General features: G+C 36.7%; 1 protein-coding gene across 1 annotated transcript in view; it reads left to right on the forward strand.

Moving 5' to 3' along the window:
• LOC144956259 (DDB1- and CUL4-associated factor 13-like) overlaps nt 1–21,136 on the forward strand; it is a 33,178-nt gene that overhangs the window by 5,328 nt on the left and 6,714 nt on the right. The window contains exons 2-7 of the mRNA XM_078886700.1: nt 4,410–4,609; nt 10,347–10,454; nt 12,215–12,301; nt 17,416–17,571; nt 18,393–18,470; nt 20,299–20,381. Coding sequence (XP_078742826.1) covers nt 4,410–4,609; nt 10,347–10,454; nt 12,215–12,301; nt 17,416–17,571; nt 18,393–18,470; nt 20,299–20,381 — 712 coding nt within the window. The remainder of the gene's footprint in view (nt 1–4,409; nt 4,610–10,346; nt 10,455–12,214; nt 12,302–17,415; nt 17,572–18,392; nt 18,471–20,298; nt 20,382–21,136) is intronic.

Below are 21,136 nucleotides of genomic sequence, written 5' to 3' on the forward strand. Positions count from 1 at the left end.
TGAACTGTAGGCAATACACTTTCAGTATTGAAAATATGTTTACATCTAGGCACTTTGATAAAATTTTCAAACTCAAAATATCTTGATTTGACTCAGTCAGGGGGATGGGACTTGAAAAAAACATAAAATTTGATACCTTATTTGTTTCTCTACGACCTACGGTTCCAGAGTTATTTATATTTTTCTATTGAAATTTTTTGTCAATTTTACAGAGAGAATTTGTGATCTCACACTCACTGCTGCCTCAAAACCAGCATCTCGCGGCGATCGGGAGATTTAGAGGTTTACAGTCAACATAGCCCACTTATTGTTTTCAGTAATTTTGTTTCAATTAAAAAATAATTTGCAAGTGTTAGGTATCATCATAATTATTTTCATATAAATCATTTTTATGGATGGAAAGTGTGGAAAAAATTAAGGATAAATGAAAAGGGGGAAAAATATGAGGTTTTTGTCCTAAAAAGTGGGGTTGATGGCGGAAAAAATAAAATAATGAGCGAGTGTATCAATTTTGATGAAATTTGGCAGAGATATTCTTCAATTAATTGTCTATCGATGTATGAAGTATAATTAAAATGTATCCATAATTTAAAAAGTTCTTATAATTCAAAAATTTATAAATTTTTATTACATAAGCTTTCTGAGAAATACAATCAGGAATTAAGAATTAAAATACACCGTTAGAAAGCTTGTTTTGTGCCCTTGATACCAAAGTTAGTCACATAGGTTCACAAATAACGCCATGGTGACCAAAACAGTAAAGGGTCAAAAATAAAGTTTCAAAAAACGTGTTTCACCTTACAGTGAGCCTATCGGCGGCCACTGGACTGGAGTTATCAAAGTGCCTAATCTAACAGTTGCAGAAATAATAATATAAGACTAAATTATTCTGAAAATCAGGCTCCGAATAATTCTCGTTTTGTACCAGCGCAATAATTTGCTCTGGTCGAAAAATAGATAGACTGTAACTTTTGATAAATTTTACCTTTTGTTCCATAAAATTAAAATATCCATATCTAGACATTATCGAGTATTTATGAATATGTGTTTCTTTTGCCACCTAACAGCCAAATTTTAAAGGTTATTTTTTTCTATAATTTACATTGGAACTTGGGCTGTCAAGACAGGAACATGTGGTTTGCCATGTGCTTCTAGACCTTTGCTTACGTTTGGGGCACCTAATTATACTGCTCTATATTCAAATCTCAACCATATTGGTAATAAAAGTAAAAGTATGAGTATGAGTCGTATTGAAATATGAATTTTATCAAATAATTTTACTGAAACCAAACGAAGTGACTATTCTCACCCCCGGGATGCTAGTCTTCATAATAGTATAAAAAGTAGTCCACAATTGTTGTATGTTTAATCCAAAGGTTGTAATGCAGTAATTTGTTAAGTTTCTTGGGGGGGGGGGGGGGGGGGGGTGAGAATAGAGGCAGCCAAACCAAAAGCTAGAAATGCTTTTAAACTTAAATGAGCCAATAAATTAAATTCAATAAGATCAAATTTCATCAAATTTATTGAAATCATGTGCAATGAACCTTCCAATATTTTTACACACATTTTTAACCAGTCCCTAAGAAACGGGCATATTCAAAGTCAAAGAATTTGGAAAACTTCAAAAATATTTCCCGTCCCATAACATCAAAAAGGCAAGGAAATGAATTATTTTCATCCTGTAGCGCTGACATCCATCCCTATTAAATGTCTAGAACTAGAAAGGATCATTCAACAAAGATTTCTACAACAAAGTACACAACAACATCTAGAAAAAAACCAGTTTGCTTACAAATCAGGGCTTGGGGTGGACGACATTATATTAGTGTTTTCTCAACACTTACAAACAGGGCTGGCGAGTCGGAGTCGGTTGTTTGAGGGTGGAGTCGGAGTCGGTTTTAGAAGTCCCGACTCCGACTCCTTACCACTTTCAGACATTGCATTTTTATATCAATATTAATGTGTTTATTCGAAATGAGCTAATCAGTCTGTAGCCAAAAAATGATGAAGAGCTTGTACTTTTAATGATGCAATATCAAATATGAAGCGGCTTGTATTGTTATAATACATATACTGGGGAAAAGCTAAAAGTAGCTGCGAGTGTTGGTTGCATATTATTACCTATTAATACTATGCTTGAGGAGTCGGAGTCGGTTTCAAGACTGGAGTCGGAGTCGGTTTAAAAATAACCGACTCCGCCAGCCCTGCTTACAAACACTTAAGTCACTCAAAAGGGGTATGTCAGAACCCTATCCGTAGACTTTTCGAGTACATTCAACACCATCCAGTCAGCCTTGCATACTAATCCCTAAACTACTGTCCATGGAGGTGAGTCCCTCGATTGCACTCTGGGTACTAGAATTCTTGACAGACCGACCACAATTCGTTTCCCTCAAGGATGATGAGAACAACAAAGTTGAATTCTCTACCCTTATCACCAACACTGGAGCACCCCAAGGAACTGTTCCTGCTCCAACACTTTTCGTTATATATTATACACAAATGACTGCATAAGTGGTACAAGTAATGTGAATATTTTAAAGTATGCCGACGATACCGTCATTCAGGCCTCAATAACAACCGGAGATGATGTATTGAATTATTATAACAAAATTAAAAGATTTGTTGAAGGGCGTGATAATAACTATCTAGAACTTAATGTAAAGAAAACTAAAGAAATTATATGTGATTTTAGGAAAGATGGTAACATACATGAAAAAGTAGAGAGGGTAGAGGAGTATTAATATCTCGGTATACTTGTCAATGAAAAATTAGACTGGACAAATCATTCAAACAAAGTGTTTAATAAGATGAAGACAAGATTATTCATGATGAGGAGACTGTTCTCCTTAAATGTTGACAATGCAATTTTATCTTTGTTTTATAAATCTTGCATTGTAAGTCTTTTTTGTTTCTGTGTAGCTGCTTGGGGTGGAAATTGTAAAAAATCTGAAGTAATACAAATAAATAGAATAATAAAGCATGCTATTTGAATGTTAGGAAATGATGGAACAATTTTGAAGATTTTCACAAAGATATTGCTAATGTTAAGATTAACAAAATTCAAAGAGACGAGTCCCACCCTTTATGCAACGAAATCAAAATAAGCCACAGGAGTAACAGATTAATACACAGGAAAACAAAAAGACAAAGATATTTTAATTCATTTTTACCATCAGCAATACAAAACTTTAGGATGATTTTTACGACATGACATTTGAAAGATACTATATTCGCTCTAAAATCTATTTATTTATGCATGTTTACATGGTGCTATATCTATATTATTTATTATATATTTATACATTCAAATATCATGCAATCCTTCACACTCTATTTTCAAAATTCTATTTACATTATAAATCCATTATTACAACATTTCTTCTTTCATGTCCGATTTTTATAGCATTGTTTGTAACTGCTGTATATTTTATGAATATTTTATTATATTTGATGTTTATTTTTTTAAAAATTAGCTATATTTTCATCAATTAGTTCATGACAGTGTAATAAATCTGTGCTGATATAACGAAGAATGATGTGTAACATTATGATAGTTTCCATTCAAGATCAATAAAGCATATCTTATCTTATCTTAAGATGGAGTGGAAAATAAAGTGAGTAAAGTAAATATGACTCTACTTTGACTCTAAGTTAAGGACAGCCAAGACCAAGGGATCAAAACAAACAACCTTTAAGTTTATCTTATGAAAAACACCAAGGGACGAAACGCTTGTTTTGTGTTGCTCCCTTTTATATGGATCACATATTTTATTCACTTTAATTTTCTCTCCCTGGGTGGGGATCCTGACCTCCCATAGTGGGCAGGGAGGTACATGCTGTGTCTTTTATCCCCCCATACCCTTTTTCCCATTGTTTCCTGTCGTTGTCTTGGAATGAGATTACTTGGTTTTGTCCTGACCCTGGCTGGGAGGGAAACAGTCGAATGTATAGTTATAATTTTGGGAGATGATATTTTTTTCCTTGTAAATCATCTCTCTGTTATGCATTGTATTATGTTTCGTTTACATATTGTATTATATGATTTGTAAACATTTGAGTGTATTCCTCTTAGTTGGGACCTGTGCTTGTGTCTGGATGAGACTTTTAGGTGATCTCAAACGAAGTACTTTGATGGTGTGCTCTTGGAATCTACATCTGTTCCCTATTTGAACCAATTCCCCTTTGCCTCACCTTTTCTTTTGTGCTTTAATTGTGATTCTAGAACTTTTTACTATCCCATTTTCTTCCTTTTTACTGGCAGTGATATGACCTTGATGTGTTGCAAGCGCTGTAAAACCCTTTAAAAAAAAACAAACAAAACAATTTTCTCTCCAAGTAAAAGTTACTATATTTGAATTCGATTGATAGCGAAAGTCAATTTTACATTTTAACTTTTTTTTCTTCAGTCCCCCTCAACCCAGAGCCCTACCTCCACCCCTTTGCCAGAGACAGAGAGTACATGAGAGCCTTGAATGCCACCAAGTTGGAGCGAGTTTTTGCCAAGCCTTTCCTGTGTGCACTGGAGGGACACAGAGAAACGGTTGAAGCCGTTGCTAAATTCCCTACAAGATTGGGACACGTTATATCAGCAGCTGCCGATGGAGAGGTAGGTCTTCATAGTTAAAATGTTGGGAGTGTTGGAGTGTTTTCACATTCTTCATCGGTATCATCTTTCAGAAAATGTAGTATACGTGTATCTATCTAATGAACAAAACAAAAAATCAACATCAGCTATGTACGAGGGCTCTTTCATAATTAACCGAAAAATGCCTGTAAAATCCGCGTTTTTTATGCTATCAACAAAATTCTTGCACGTGTTCATTCCTTGACTCATCCTTCATTTCTCTACGTAACAGCCAAGTCTGTCGACACACTTCTGCCAACGCCACACCATGGAATAGATACCCTTTCGGAAGAAATTTCCGTCAAGGTTTTGTAGCCATTTCCGCACATGGTCAACAAGCTCTTCATCGACATCAAAGCGCTTTCCTGCCAGCTCATGTTTCAGTGGCCCAAAGAGGTGATAATCAGATGGTGCGAGGTCGGACTGTGTGGTGGGTGTGGCAAAATCTCCCATCCATAATTCTCTAGCCAACCTTGCGTCACTCGTGCTGTGTGGGGTGTAGCATTGTCGTGTTGCAAAATGACCCCATTGGTCAACTGCCCTGGGCGCTTTCTGCGAATGGCCTCCCTAAGCTTGTCAAGAGTTTGGCAGTACCTTGCAGCATTGATTGTTTCTCCAGGTTGTAAGGTTTCGAACAGAATAACACCACGACTGTCCCAGAAAACAGTTCCCATTATATTCTTTGCTGACCACATGACTTTAAATTTCTTCGTGACAGGTGAGGATGGATGTTTCCATGTCATCTAATCTTGCTTTGTTTCTGGGGTGCAGTGGTGCAACCAAGTCTCATCACTGGTGACTATGCTGTCAAGAAAAGTCACATTGTACCCTAGAAAGTCTCCGCCGGCGTTGGCAGTATGCCCGTGAACCCTGCGTGAGCTCTTGCTTCTTCTCAAAAGTTCCCTGCAGATGTCCAATCTTTGTTCTTTATGATTGTCTGTCAATTGCTTAGGAACCCATCTTGCGCTGACTTTTCTGTAGCCAAGTTCATCAAATACAATTCTATGGGCAGAAGTTTCCGAATTTTCAAGACTGCTTGCGATTTCATGAAGTTTCAACCTCCTGTCTTGACGAATAAGATCATCAACTCGCTTCACATTGTCTTCTGACGTCGCAGTTATCGAACACCCTCTCCCTTCCCCGTCTGTCAAGTCGGAATGGCCGGCTTCAAACAAATTACACCAGTGATAGACTTGTGTACGGCTTATAACATGCTCACCACATACACTCTGAAGTTCTTTATGAATTTCGGTAGGATTCAGACTTTTGGCGTTCAAAAAACGTATGACAGCTCTGATTTCCTCCTTTGACCAAGTTTCAAGGTGGGCCGCCATCTTTAAAATCGTCTAGAAATTCATTGTGCAAAATGATGCACTTCATAATTTCTGGGAATATCCGTAAGGAAATAAGGAATATCATGTCGTTTACAGAATTAAAAATCTCCACTGGTTGCTGAGCAATGGGCATTTTTCGGTTATTTCTGAAAGAGCCCTCGTAAGTTATGAGGATGGATAAAATAAAAGGTCATAATCATAACAACATAGAAACTTTTATAGTTAGCTGATATAATGACAACCACAAATTCATGAAACTAGTCATGATGTGGTGATGTCATGTTTAAGAATTTCAGAAAAGTTCAAATTAGGGACCAGGGATGCCACTTTTCCGGTTTTAGCCGGAAATCTGGTTTTTTTCCACCAGCCGGTTTTAATCCGGAACCTCCGGATTTTGACCGTCGTCACTATTCAAAAAAAAAAAAAAAATTTTTTTTAAAGAAGAAAAAAATTGCATCGAGATTTGAGCCGGAACTTTTTCGCCGGGTGAATAATTTGGGCTGTCACCGCCGGTGGAATATTTGGGCACCTAAATGTTAGTTTATCAACGCCCATCCCATCACAATTCCTCCTTTTTAAAAAAAATTTTGATAAATAAAGTGATTTTGAGAATTTCTCAGAAATTTTCCGCTGAATTTGCCGTGTCAAACATTTCCCTCAAAACCACAAATCACCATTATGTCTTATGTTATATTTTGACACCTGTGCAATAGTCTCATGAAATTTAGTGACGGTCCCGTTTTTATGACGTCGGGCCAGACTGAATGGCACCAGATGTCACAATTGACACAGACGACCAGTGGTGTTCTTTGATTAGCCAGTTAATGGTTGAAGAAGGGGAAGGGGAGGGAGACAAATCCCTCTCTCTCTCATAAATTATTCTGGTAGAGAAGTCCCTCCTCCCCTCTCTCTCTCTCTCTCTCTCTCTCTCTCTCTCTCTCTCTCTCTCTCTCTCTCTCTCTTCTCTCCCTCTCTCTCTCTCTCTCTCTCTCTCTCTCTCTCTCTCTCTCGCAACCATCCATTAAATCTTTACAAAAACTAAATTTATGTCTAAGGATAAGAATGGATTTATACTAGTAATAGTAATATATTACATAATACAAATACAAAACTATGTTCCTGTTATTTTTACACTTTGCTTGCGTTTGACCGATAGACGGAGACATTTTCCTCCTTTTTGACAAATTACTATTATTATCACTGAAAAAAAAACACTCACCAAAACCACTACATCATCTCTACCACCACTACTATTACAACCACCACCACATCATCATCCCTACCAACACTACTACTACAAATAACACCACATCATCCCTACCACCAGTACTACTACAACTACCACCACATCGTCATTCCTACCACAACTATTACAACCACCACCTGGGTGGGGATCCTGACCTCCCATAGCGGGCAGGGAGGTACATACTGTGTCTTCTATCCCCTATCTCTGTTTTCCAACATGCTTCTGTCTTTGTCTTGGAATGAGATTACTTGGTTTTGTCCTGACCCTGGCCGGGAGGGAAACAGTCAGATGCATAGTTATTGTTTTGGGAGATGATATTTTTTTCCTTGTAAATCATCTCTCTGTTATGTATTATTATATTTTATATTTTTAATGTATAATGTAAGCATTTGAGTGTATTCCTCTTTGTTGGATTTTGTGCATGTGTCCGGATGAGACTTATAGGTGATCTCAAACTAAGTGCCTTGGTGGTGTGCTCTTGGAATCTACATCTGATCCCTATTTGTTCCCAGTTCCCCCTGTGTCTTACTTTTTCTTGGGTGCTTTAATTGTAATTCTAGAACTTTTTACCATCCCATTTTCTTCCTTTTTACTGGTGCTGATATAACCTAAATGTGTTGCAAGCGCCGTAAAACCCTTAAAAACAAAAAACTAAAAAAAAAAACAAAAAAAAACTATTAAAACCACCACCACACAATTATCTCTAAAAGACCACCACTACTACACCCACTACCACATCATCATCCCTACCACCACCACTACTACAACCACCATCACATCATCATCTCTAAGACCACTACTACTACTACTACTACTACTACTACTACTACTACTACTACTACTACTACTACTACTACTACTACTACTACTACTACAATCACCACCACATCATCATCCCGACCACCACTACCACATCATCCCTACCACCACTCCTACTACAACCACCACCACACCATCATCCCTACCACCACTACTACTACAACTACAACCACATCATCAACCCTACTACCACTACTACAACCTCCACCACATCATCATCCCTAGCACCACTACTACTACAACTACCACTACATCATCATTCCTACCACAGCTTCTACAACCACCACCACACAATCATCCATACGACCAGTACTACTATAATCACTACCACATCATCCCTACCACCACTACGACTACAACCACCACCACATCATCATCCCTACTACAACCACCAAATGTAATTACACTTTCAACTTTTGAAATTCTCCGAATCGTGTCAGAAATTGCTGCGAGACAAATTTTGGATCGAATCTCAGTGAATTTGAGTGAAGTTCAAATTTATAGGTTATGGTTGCATGGGTGGGTCATGATCTTCACAATGAAAAATTTTTTGTTTTATGTGACCAGTCATTCTCACCCTTGATAGCTATTGATATTAGTTTGTCTATATTTTGTTTTCAGCACCTTATTTTATCAATTTGAAAACTGTCAACTCTCCTTTCTTTCGTGTGTTATTTGCTCTCAATTGCAATAATAAGTACTGAAACAATATTCCAAATTTGATATTTTTCAAATCCCTACAAAGCCCTTGACGTTGATTTGTATCTCGTCCGTGCAAGTTTTCAGGCTTTTAAAAATTTACCTAGTGGCATCCCTTAGGGACTGACTGTCTGTGATAGTGTAAACAATGGCTGATTGCCTTTATTTTGTTAGGGTTGTATCGTGTCACTTGTAAGCGTTACAACCCTAACAAAATAAAGAACGTAATTTTGTGATTTTATTGCGGGGTGGTGACGTATGGAAGGACTCCCAAAATGTCACCCACTGCTGCAAATGGGTATTGAATTGTGTTGGGAGTAAATTGAGTTCCAAAAAATTTAGATGTTTTTATGGATAAAGATGAATGTAATTTCCTTTGAAAATTCACACGATTCGGATCATTTTCGTATTGACTTTTTACATTTGTCTTGTGTTCGGTTTATTTTTCTTTGGGTGCTCAGTTTTCCAGTTCATGTCGGGTTTCCAGTTTTTAAAGACTCGTAACTCGAAAATAACCCGTATCAAAAGTTCTATTTATAACGATCTAAAGAAAAAGATATATAGATGTCAATCGATTGTTTCTGTCCAGTAAAATTTTAACAAAAATGACCCTGCCACTTTCTTTGTCTATGGAAGCAAATTTGAAATATAGGAAATATCCTTTGTTCAGAGAGTGGAATACGAATTAAGTGTAATGCCCATGCCAATTAAATGCTTGTGCTCCCTCTTTTCTGGTTTAGCAAAATTTTTGATATTTTAGCCTTAAATTTAATATTAAATTTGTAAAAATTTTAAACATCATTGCAATTTATGTAAGAAATGGACTTGTGAACAAACCACATATATATCATCAAGTAAGTCAAATTAAAAATAATTTTAAAGAGGTGATATTTCATAGAGATATAGATAGGAATGATACGTTTTAGATTAATCACTCACTCACTCATTCTCATGACCAAAGTATTAGTATAGGAGACAAGAGAAATGATTTTGGCAGATCTTGTCCTCGGTTTTCCTCATTAATGTTGAGCTGTCCAATTTTGTCCATTCTGTTTGATTGATACAACTTTTTGGGTTTTTTTTTTTTTTTTGCATGACATTCCATCTTTTACTCAAAATATACATATTTCATTTTGCTTGCCTGTGACAGGTCTTCTCTCGAACCCTCTCCTTACGACGCATAGGAAAATCGACACATTCGTTATGATACAGCCATGATTTTTATCATTCACATCACAAAATTGACACTTTGTTTTATAGATACAGCTCGTTTGGCCGAACACAATTATGTCGAGCGTGTAGTATGTGCTTCTTGCTTTTTTTGTTGTCACATTCGTTACGATGCAACCAACAATTTTCTCATTCTGATATCCTTTGTACATCACAAATTATAAAGAAAATACTTTGTTATAGTTATAGCGATAAAAAATTAGAAACGGGACAATATTATGTATAGAATGGACTTGTTCCTTCACTGTTTGAGTAGAACAAAATCTATATGTGTCTTGGGTGGGTGTGAAGTTTCAGGGAATATTCTGAAAATGGCTGGTAATGAGAGAGTTAATGCAGATTTATTGACTAATTAATCAGATTATATATTGTTGTTGTTTTTTTCCAATAGATCCGATTGTGGGACTTGACCACCAAGAAATGTGTGAGTGCCGTCCAGGCTCACGATGGGTTGGTCAGGAGTATGTGTGCACACAGAACCGGGGATTTCTTCCTATCGGTGAGTTCAGTTCAATTCCGACACAGTAAATTTACTGTATTTTACTGGCGCTGATATGACCTTAATGTGTTGCAAGCGCCGTAAAACCCTTAAAAGCATAAACAAACAACTGTATTCTGTAGTGGGAAATGAATTAAAATTTGAATTCTTTAAAGCCTTTAGACCCATGAAACCTTAGTCTATCCTTGTTCCTTTAGTGTGAAATGGACAATATAACAATTGCTTGTATCCCTTTGGATAAGATGCTAATCTATTTGCAAAGTACATTCTACCAGATTTGACAGACCCAGCCACCCATTCACTGCTAGGTGGCCAGGGAGTATGTCAGAGAGAAAAAAATCTTGATTTTACCTGGGATCGATCTTGGTCCCTTTCCGTTTGAAGTGTGTGCTCTACTTACTGATATTTAGGACCCTCAGGTGAAGCAGGATAAAAATAATTGCCAACTGTACACCAAAAAAGCATATTTGTATAATTTTTAAACCTTTGTAAGATTGCATGTTTTTTCTGTCAGATTGTACTTTTTTTCTGAGACTCAAATCTTAACATTTTAAAGTATAAATTGTTTAAATTCTGTTTTCATAAGGTATTTTTTTTTTTTTTTTTTTTTTTGGCATTCTCCTTGCTTCCTTTACTTTATGTTTTAGCAAATGATTGTTGTTTGGTATATTTTAATGCTTGTTTGCATTGCTTCATAATTTTATTTTCAAATTTTCTTGACGTTTCTGAAGTTTTTCCCCCACACAAACTTGTTACAAGAATTATTTACTTCCAATGTTACCTAACAGCAGGAGGTTGAAGAGTTCCATTTTCAAACTGTACTGTTTTTCTCCAAATTTGACTCTTTTGAACAAGCAATCTTACACTTTTTCTTTTGTTGAGGTTGGCAACCCTGGGCTTATAAAAGAAATCCCCTTTATTCATGTCAAAGGGGATTTGGTCTTTTTGGGCCGATGTCGGGAAAATAATAAATATATATATATATATATATATATATATATATATATATATATATATATATATATATATATATATATATATATATATATACTTGCGATCAAAAGAAAGTATACACACATTTAAAATCGTTGTTACTTTATTATCCGTTGGCGTAGGCTAATGATTTTCCACTGAGTTGTTTACCATTAGCCTTTCTGTGTACCGATAGTCGATGTTTTTGTTTTTGACCTGAAATTCGATCACCACGTCACGCACATGCTAAAATGACCTTTTAGCCCCTTACTGTGGACAGGAAGTGTGTAGATTAATTTTTTTTGTCATTCGTGTATTCTTGACACATTTTCGAGGCAGGAAAACACAATGCAAAATACCATCCATTAATCTACGCGATGTCACGACTTATTTAAGAACAACATGTACGTGCCATTGGTCATCTTCAAGCTGGACAGTCTGTGACCAATGTTGCAAGAATGCTTAATATCACAAAGAGAACTCACTGTATATTCATTAGTGGATCGAATTGAAATGACACAAACGGTAAGGGACTAACAAATATACAGTTCTCCTGCATATTGCAGTTGAGCACAGTGACCTATATGGGCTAAATTCCTGGTTGAGGAAAGAAACAAACAAATAAATCATGGGTGCTGACACACCCCAACCCCCACCCTAGGAGTAGATGCAATTTCTTTCCCGTTTTTCCATCACACCGACCCCCAGTCCAGTATATAATTGCTGTGATTTAAGTTATGATTGTTTTATTGTTTTTAAATTATTTTATAATTTTTTTTATTGTTCAGTGTGGTCAAGATGCCAACATCAAGTACTGGTCTGTCGCTGCGGAGGGTGAGATTGGGGAAGAACCAGTCCGTACGATCTTATACAAGGTATGCAAAAATCTCTGTCACAATCTAAGTAGATAGGGTGATGAAGCATTTTAAGCAGTGATGCCAATCTTCCGCGGATCTGAGGAATTCCTCCTTTTTGGAGGTTCCTCCCTTTTTTCCTCGATTCCTCCTATTTTTCCTCTGTTCGTTAAAAAACCCCAAAAAACTGCAATATATACAATAGATTTTAAAAAAAAAGTTTTATGTGTTTTATGACTCCCAGAGCTGCCAACTGTCACGGAACTTCCGTGAAATTCACGGAAATAGACTACGAGTCACGGATACACGGAAACATACCATTTTGTCACGGAAATGGTCGCACGGGCGAAATGAAAGTAAATTTTTTAAAAACATTTTAATACATATTTTTTTTTCTCGCCGGGATGCATAACGTTTTAAAATCGGATGTCGGGTGATCGACGCGTGCTAACAACAGGAAGTTGCCTCAGCCCGACAAAAACCGACAACGGCATAATATTCATGGGCGGGGTAGCCAAGACTGGCTAAAATCCAATCGTTGTGAAGGAAATGACAGGCCCTGTCACTACCGCAGGGTGTTTTCAGCTTTGATTTTTATAAATTTGCCGACAGAAAAGAAAATATGTTTCAGAAATTGCGATTTAAATCCTATTTTATTTGCGGGTGAAAATCATTGACATTGCACTTTGTTTAGTAAAAATCGGTAAAAAATTACGACTTTGGTGATGAAAAATGACTTTGAAGACAATTATTGTGAACTTTTTAAAATATTATGAATAATTTTATAACTCCCTTTTTTGTGGGTCGATTTTGTCATTCGAGATATCAATTTTATTGTAATAAAGAGATAGGAACTTCAGAGTTATTTTTTCTGATGCGAAATTATTACTTTGTAATTTTAGCACCAAGAAAAATAGTCGGTAAATAAATTTGTTACACCTCTTTGATAGACCGCCAGGGTCCGTTCGTGTAGAATTGTGAATCCAGCGTTTCAAAGTCTTCGACCAATCACAGGCTATCTATCCAGCTGGCCGAAACAAAGACGCTTCTCCCCGTCGTTGTATTACGCTATTGTTATGCAAGGAATATAACACCTTATTGAGTAGGCCTAAAACCTAAAATTTAAAAGTAAAAAATAAAATTCTGAGGAATTTGAGTCACATTGCTGAAATCAGCTTGAAAAAAGAAGTAAATTGGTCTTTTTTTCATAAAAATCGGTTGAAAACCAACTGTTTTACGAATAAATTTGATTTAAAAAATTGCTTTTGTTTTTTATTTATCGGCCGATTTTCTTGATTTTTATATCATTCTTTATATCTTAAAGAGACGAGATCAGTGATATACTTTGTTTGTTTCAAATGTAACTAGAACATAATTTGGCTTTTTTACCTATCGACCATGCCTGGATAATTTATTCAACAACGTGGCGATGTGACGCAACTATTCCATGGCCGTCTTCCACTGCCTAAACGATGATTCAATTCATTGTTAACGGCTGTTGACACATGAGCTGCCAGAACGACCAATCGTTGAAGGGTCAAGATGCTCAGTAGCCAATCGTTCTTCGGTCAAAAAACTTAATATCTATATTTTGACAATTCCGTAATCGATTTTTTCATTACACACATCGAATACTATACATTGTTTGTTGGATTCGTGTCATTCAGGGAATCGTCGATCGTATTGTTAAAATAATCTTTCATTGTCGATTCTGATTACGAGCGCATGTGTTCTTAGTTCTTTCTTTCATTTTCATTCGATTGTTGGAGCTGTTCATACATGGTCTTGTCTACTGTTAAATTCGTTTGATTTTTCACTTTATTCACTTTTCTACTTTGTAATAGTTTGCGATTTCTTACTATGCTTTGAAATGGATAAACCGCCAGCAAAACGGAGGAAACAAGCGGTTCTTTATCGGCCCGAGATGACTGAGAAATTTCCTTGTCTCATTAAATCGTCCAAAAGCCCTGGTCACATTTACTGTACGGCGTGCTTCAATGACTTTTTAGTCGATAGTGGTATGAACGATTGTTCTAGGCATGTCAATGGACCTAAGCATATTAAAAATGCTAAATCAGTGAGTAGTGTTAAGTCTGTGTCTTCATTCGTCAATGCTCATGCTAAGAGCGTGGAGTCGGTGACGAATGCCGAAGTGATGTTCACTGGATTTTTAGTGGAGCACAATATTCCGTTAGCGGCTGCTGATCATGTGGGAAAACTATTTAAGGCAATGTATTTAAATAAGTCTGTGTCTGCTAAGGAGATTATAGAAAAATATTCATGTGGCAGAACCAAGTCAACTCACATTGTGAAGGAAATGGCAAATCAGGAGACATCCATGTTGGTTGCATCGATGAAAACAGGAACATTTTCTATTGCCACAGATGCAAGCAATGATAGAAATGACAAATTGTACCCCATCGTTGTTCGATTGGCCATAGATGGAAATATTGTTACTTCCTTATTGTCTATCATTGAAGTGGAGGGTAAAAACACTGGAGTAAAAATAGCGGAGGCAATTGTAGGGAATTAAAGTCAAAGGACATCAGCTTGGATAATTGTCTGGCTTTCACCAGTGATAATGCTAATGTCATGGTAGGTACAAAGACTGGATGTTATGGTGAACTTCTGAAGTACAATTGAAATCTCATCAGTACAGGGTGTATTTGTCATAGGCTCCATCTTGCTGCAGAGTGGGCATCCAAACAGTTGCCAGTCAATGTCGAGCAATTTTTCATTGACATTTATTATTATATCGAGAAGAGTGCCAGTAGAGTGAAAAACTTTTAAAATTTCCAGGAAGAATGTGGAGTGAAGCCATCAGAGCTCTGTAAACATGCCCCGACACGTTGGCTTTCACTGTCAAAGACATGCCTCTGGGTTCTGGAGCAATGGCCTGCACTGGAGAGGTTTTTTGAAGAAGAATGCAACAGCACTACAGAGCAGGCAAAGGAGATTGATGCAGAGGAGAATAAACAGGATAGGAAAAAAAAAAGTGTTGGACAACCAGAAGTCAAGAACATTGAAGGCTTATATCCACTACCTTTCATTTATCCTTCCTGAATTGGACAAAGTGAATATGCAACTTCAGTCGGAATCTTCAATGGTTCATGTCCAACTCCGTCTGGTACAGCGCTTCATTAGAACTCTTATGGCAATGGGGCTAAAACCATGTGCTCTTACCCACAAGGGAGTTACAGATGTTGACTACAAGTCAGAGTACAACAAAAGATCAAATGGTGATCTTGTTATTGGGGAGGGGACAAGGAAGAGTCTGGAGAAATAGAATAAGGAGAAGGTACAACAATTCTATTCATCTCTAAAGAAATTTTTACAAACTACCATTACTTACCTTTTAAAGAATGGACAAATGGAAGCTATTTATTTAAAGAATGCTGAGGTGGCTGACATCAATGTGAGGCAAACAGCCACATGGAAACAGTTGGAATATTTTTAAAATAAATTTCCAACCATTTTACCACAGGATGCAACTAAAGACGAGTTGCAAATGCAATTTGTAGAATATCAATCTTGTGAATTACCAGATAACTTGCCTGATGAAATGGGATTGAAGTGGATGGTGCTTGGAGAGTCTGTGAAGGATATAACAGGACATCTTTCATTGAGCACATTAGCCAAAGTCATGACGTCAATTCTTGCCATTCCTCACAACAATGCCTCATGTGAACGCATCTTCAGCACAGTGAGGAAGAACAGGACAGATTTTCGGTCATCAATGTCTGTTTAGACACTAGAATCCCTAATGATTCTAAAACAAAAAGATGTAGTGTGTCACGAGAGGAAAAATGCTCCAGAGTTGCTGAAGCTATGTAAAACAGCCACAGCAAGAGCTCTCAACAAGGAGTAATAACTATGGAGGAGTTGTAATTGTAAATAGTTTAAATACTAAAGTATATATATATATATATATATATATATATATATATATATATATATATATATATATATATATATATATATATATATATATATATATATATATAAATAAATGTGGACTCGTAATATTATTTATTTGGAACTAATTAAATTAGGACTATGCATGATGTGATTAAATTATGATGTGAAAAGACCACCATGACGACACTCCATGATTTGACGTTAATATCAGGACAAGAGTTTCTGGTGAGTATAATATTTCATATTTTTAGTGTAAATAAGCGACGTTCTGTTGTCACTGAAGTGTCACTGAAATGTGTCCCCCAAATGACTTTGTCCAAGTTGGCAGCTCTGGACTCCTTCACCTGATCTTTGAATGAATAATAAATGCTCCCATGATCATGGGAATTAGTCCCAGATAGCCTTATTTTGGCACTTAAAAAAAAAAGTTCTAGTAGGACGCTGCCTTCGGCAGCATGAGCCCGCCTTTGGGGGGCATGATGAGACGTCGATCATTTTCCTCCTTTTTCATTAATTTCTGTTGGCATCACTGTTTAAGGGAGATAACTTGTTTTAGATATGCTTTTATTTTAGGATTAATCAGTACATATGGAGCTGTGCTCAAAATGTTCTTTTCCGAACAGTCTCCATAGAAATTGATACTCCAGTATTAAGTTATCTTGATGAGGATAATGTTGATGATAATGATGTTCATGCTACATGGACGACACTGACGTGGGTTTTATCATGGGTGAAGGTTTTCCGGTTCATGCCGGAATTCCGATTTCGCGATATCTCGGAAGTCAAATACCTCCGGTTTCAGTGTTTTGAGTAAAATAACCTAATAGCATCTGTAAAAATTTGAAATCGTGATTCAGCCACCTTTTTAGTGTATGGAGGTGTGTCATTGTGTCAATATGTTTGTTGTGTAATCATTTAATAATGGTATAAAAACGGTGATGAAATAAGAGTAAAGTTTAGGCCGCATTTTCAGTAAGAACATTTTCAGGTTTGGCAAAGTGTCGAGATTTTAAATCAGGTTTAAGCACTTCTTCCTGCTGGCGCCCATGGTTCTGATGATGATGACGATAATTTCTAAATAAAGCTATTGTGACATTTTTATTTTATTTTTTTTAATTTTTTTCTGTCAACGACTAACTTTGAATTTCCAAGTTGGCAGGTCCATTGATCTCTTTGTTTTTGAGACTCAAAAAATTGGTTTTGATTGTTTTCTCCAGAATGTTTACCAATCTATTGACCACCATGAGAAAGAGGACATCTTTGTGACCTGTGGCCAGTCCTTGGACATCTGGGCTGATGACCGGTCTCAGCCTTACCAGACGTACAAATGGGGAGTGGACAGCATGCACCATGTCAAGTTTAATCGCATTGAGGTCAGAGGTCAATCATAGTCAGTTAATTGAAAATTTTGCTGCTTGAACTTGAAGGAAAAAATAACAATACATATTGAATTGTAACCTTCAATTTATAACAACGCCACTAGCACATTTTCTCATTCGTCTGTAGTGTTTCATTCATCCTATTTTGTTGATAAAGGGTAAACCCGAAACGCCCACAGTATCTGTCTTTGTCTAATAATTTGAATATTACAAATCAATGTGTATCGTTATTTTTTATACAGTTTATTGCCCCATGCCTTGATTTGGTATTTTGTTGGGACGAATCATTCACTTAAAGTGGAAATGAAAAACTAGAGCATTCATACGGAGCAATATCCATTTAACGTGCTCAAGCGCTTTTCTAGGGACCCCTGACTGACAGCAACACTTAGCTTGTAGGAGAGGCTATGATGCCAGATAGGCAATAGTGGACTTTGAAAATAAAATTTTGACAGATAACGCTGTTAATGGGCAGGTACTCATTTTACACCTGACTACAGTGAGAGAATGTAAGTACAGTAATCATTTGTTTCTGGATTACATGTACTTTTCTTTTCAAAATTTTCTCACTTTGGCTCTCCCTTGTACACGTTTTCATGGGCCAGGGTTGGCAGCACTGTAGATGTGGCTAGGGTTGGCAGCACTGTAGATTCACACTCTCCTCGGCCAGGCAGAGTTGTCGTACCAATAAGGTCGCGGGTTCAAACCCCCATCACTGCGCAAAATTTTTATTCTCTTTTGTCTTTTGGCACTTTCCTACTCACTTCATCTCTTGTTGTCAGCACTGTAGATGTGACGTTTGTTTTTATTTCCAGACACATTTACTCGCCGTGGCAGCGGATGATAGGAGTGTCATGCTTTACGACACACGAGGCAGTGCTGGTGTCCAGAAGGTGAGATATAGTTGTTGTATACAGTTTTGACTGTCAGTTATCTTTGTAGAACTAATGAATAGAGTCAATAAAATAGAGATAAAGATAAAGGGAGTAAATCTGACTCATGAATGAACAACACAAAACAAACGACGTTTCGGCCTTTGTAGACACGTCTTAAATTCTTGACGATTTGGCACTTTCCATCTGTTCTTTCTGTTATTGGTCAGTGACAGTCCTATCTGGCCTCAGGCCACAACAGAGCACTTTTTCAACAAGAAACAGCCGTAGAGGGATATTTACAAAACTAAACACAAACACTGACTCATACAAGTTCAGCTTTTTTCCCTCAGACCATTGACATACCTGCCGAATCTTACGAATTTTTTGTAATTTTATGAATTTCAGCCAAATTTCATGGCCAAATACGAAATTTTATGGAAAATTACGAATTTTAAATTCTTAGTAATACTTAAATAATAATGATAATAATAAGATTGTTGTGGTTGTTCGTACACGATTTCAGCAATTACGCGTTTTCTTGTCAAATAACTAAAAATTGACATAAAAATGACTAAATTTGAAGTTTTCAATTTGTCAGGTCTGCATTCAGGACGCGAACAAGTTGACAAACAGATTTGATAACAGCCTATCTCCAGAATCTCCCAGAGAGACACTCTCACTGTTATGTTTAAATAGCTCAAGTGGTTTTAATGTTACATAATTCAATTCGGAACTATACAAAAATAACTTTTGCATAATGGACAGGAACAGGAACGTCTTGTGCATCTTACAATACTGGATTGGATTGGATAGAACTATTTTTCAATGATTCTAAGTTTTCCGGATTATTTTCCTTCCTTCTCTTTTTTTCTTTCTTCTTTTTTTCTTTCTTTCTTTGTTTGGGGGGAAAGAGAGAGAGAGGGGGGATTGGGGGGGGGGAGGGGGTTATCAGGAACAAACCTTTAAAGACCTCCTCTGTGGCCGAATGGTTAAGGCATTGCACTGTGACTTGGAAAGTTCCAGGTTCGAGCCCCGCTTCAGGCACTTTCGTTTTTTTTTCCTCTGCCAAGATTATTAACTCCCCAATTTGCTCACTGTGACAACATGGGTGATTCCTGTTGACATCACACGTCTTGTTTGATGAGTTATCTATTTTCCTTCATGGAATGCCTAGGCGATGACATCTAATGATATTGTGACGTGACGGAAGGGCGTAATATTTCTATGTATATTGGGGGGTGGTTCAGGTGATGCAGTTGTAACCATCTCAATTTGACCCAATTTTGATGGTACAAGAGTTTAGTACTTTGTTATGTGTGTGTCCTTGAGATAATCAGTCATATGGTGAAAAGTTTTGAACAGAGATATTGACAATTTTTGTCAGGAGGTTAATTTTTATGGAAAATGAGCTCTCATCAAAAATCATTGAATCAAACATTTTTCTACATATTGATGAAATATTTTAATTGAATTCTACTCCTAAATATTTTATTAAAATTTTGTTTATAAAGGTAGTTATTATACTTAATATCAACTCTTGTCAACTTTGGAAGCGATTTTCTCAAAATTAGGGTTTCACACCCTAGCCCATGTATATGACCGACCATAACTTCATGAAAAACCACCTGATTTGCTTCAAATAAAGATTAAAATGCTCAGGAGACCTTGGGCTTTCAAAAATGCAAAACAAAAATTTTCACAATGCGACTGATTATGTCAGGGACGCACACATATTGTCCCATTTTGTAAATAGTTTTTGTACTTTGAAGTGATTTTTAAAATGTTGATGTCGTTCCGCTGTCTTTGTTCATAGACATTGTTTTATACCACTACTCTTCATCATCAGCTCATCATGCGTATGAAGACCAACGCCCTATGCTGGAATCCTATGCAGGCTTATATGTTCACCTGTGCTTCAGAGGACTACTCGTATGTATGCTTATTCTTATTATGTATAAATATATATATATAACTGATTTAACTACTCTCTCTCTCTCTCTCTCTCTCTCTCTCTCTCTCTCTCTCTCTCTCTCTCTCCTCTCTCTCTCTCTCTCTCTCTTATCTGTCTCTCTCTCGGTGGGGACTCACTTCTATACCTCCTGTACGTCCTGTGATCGTTCTCTCTCTCTCTCTGCTCTTGCTCTATCTCTGCTTTTTCTGTTATTAAGTTAGCTAGTTGTGATTCTTTTCATCTTTTTTTCGTCCTCTTCTTGATTTTCCTAAAAATATAATATAATGATGATGATGGTAAGAAGAAAAAAAAATGAGGGGGGGGGGGGGGGGGGGGGCTAAGAAGGTGAATTTTTTTTTTTAATGATTGGCAACAGGGAATTTAGTAGTACAATAAATTGCACTCCTTTCCCCATTCCATTACCTAATAAATGTGATGTGTAGTTTTACCAGCTGTGCCTGAATACTGTCTTGGTGTGTTTGGTGACAAAGTTGGTGGTCATTTTGATACAGAATTATCCATTGTTAAAAAAAATTCCTATTTTTTGTCTCAAATTCCTATTTTTTGTCTCAAATTCCTATTTTCCGACCGTCTGATTCCACTTTTGGAATATGAATGGTTGGCAGGTCTGGGAAACAGTTGTGAGATGGAGGGTCACATTTATTGATATGAATTATCATTTCATCACTTCCTTTATTCACCATTCACAGATCTCGTTTGTCCTTAGTGTTTC

The sequence above is a fragment of the Berghia stephanieae genome, chromosome 11 (genome assembly GCF_034508935.2).
Source record: "Berghia stephanieae isolate SIO BIC M18660-M18661 chromosome 11, UCSD_Bste_1.3, whole genome shotgun sequence".
NCBI lineage: Eukaryota > Metazoa > Mollusca > Gastropoda > Nudibranchia > Aeolidiidae > Berghia > Berghia stephanieae.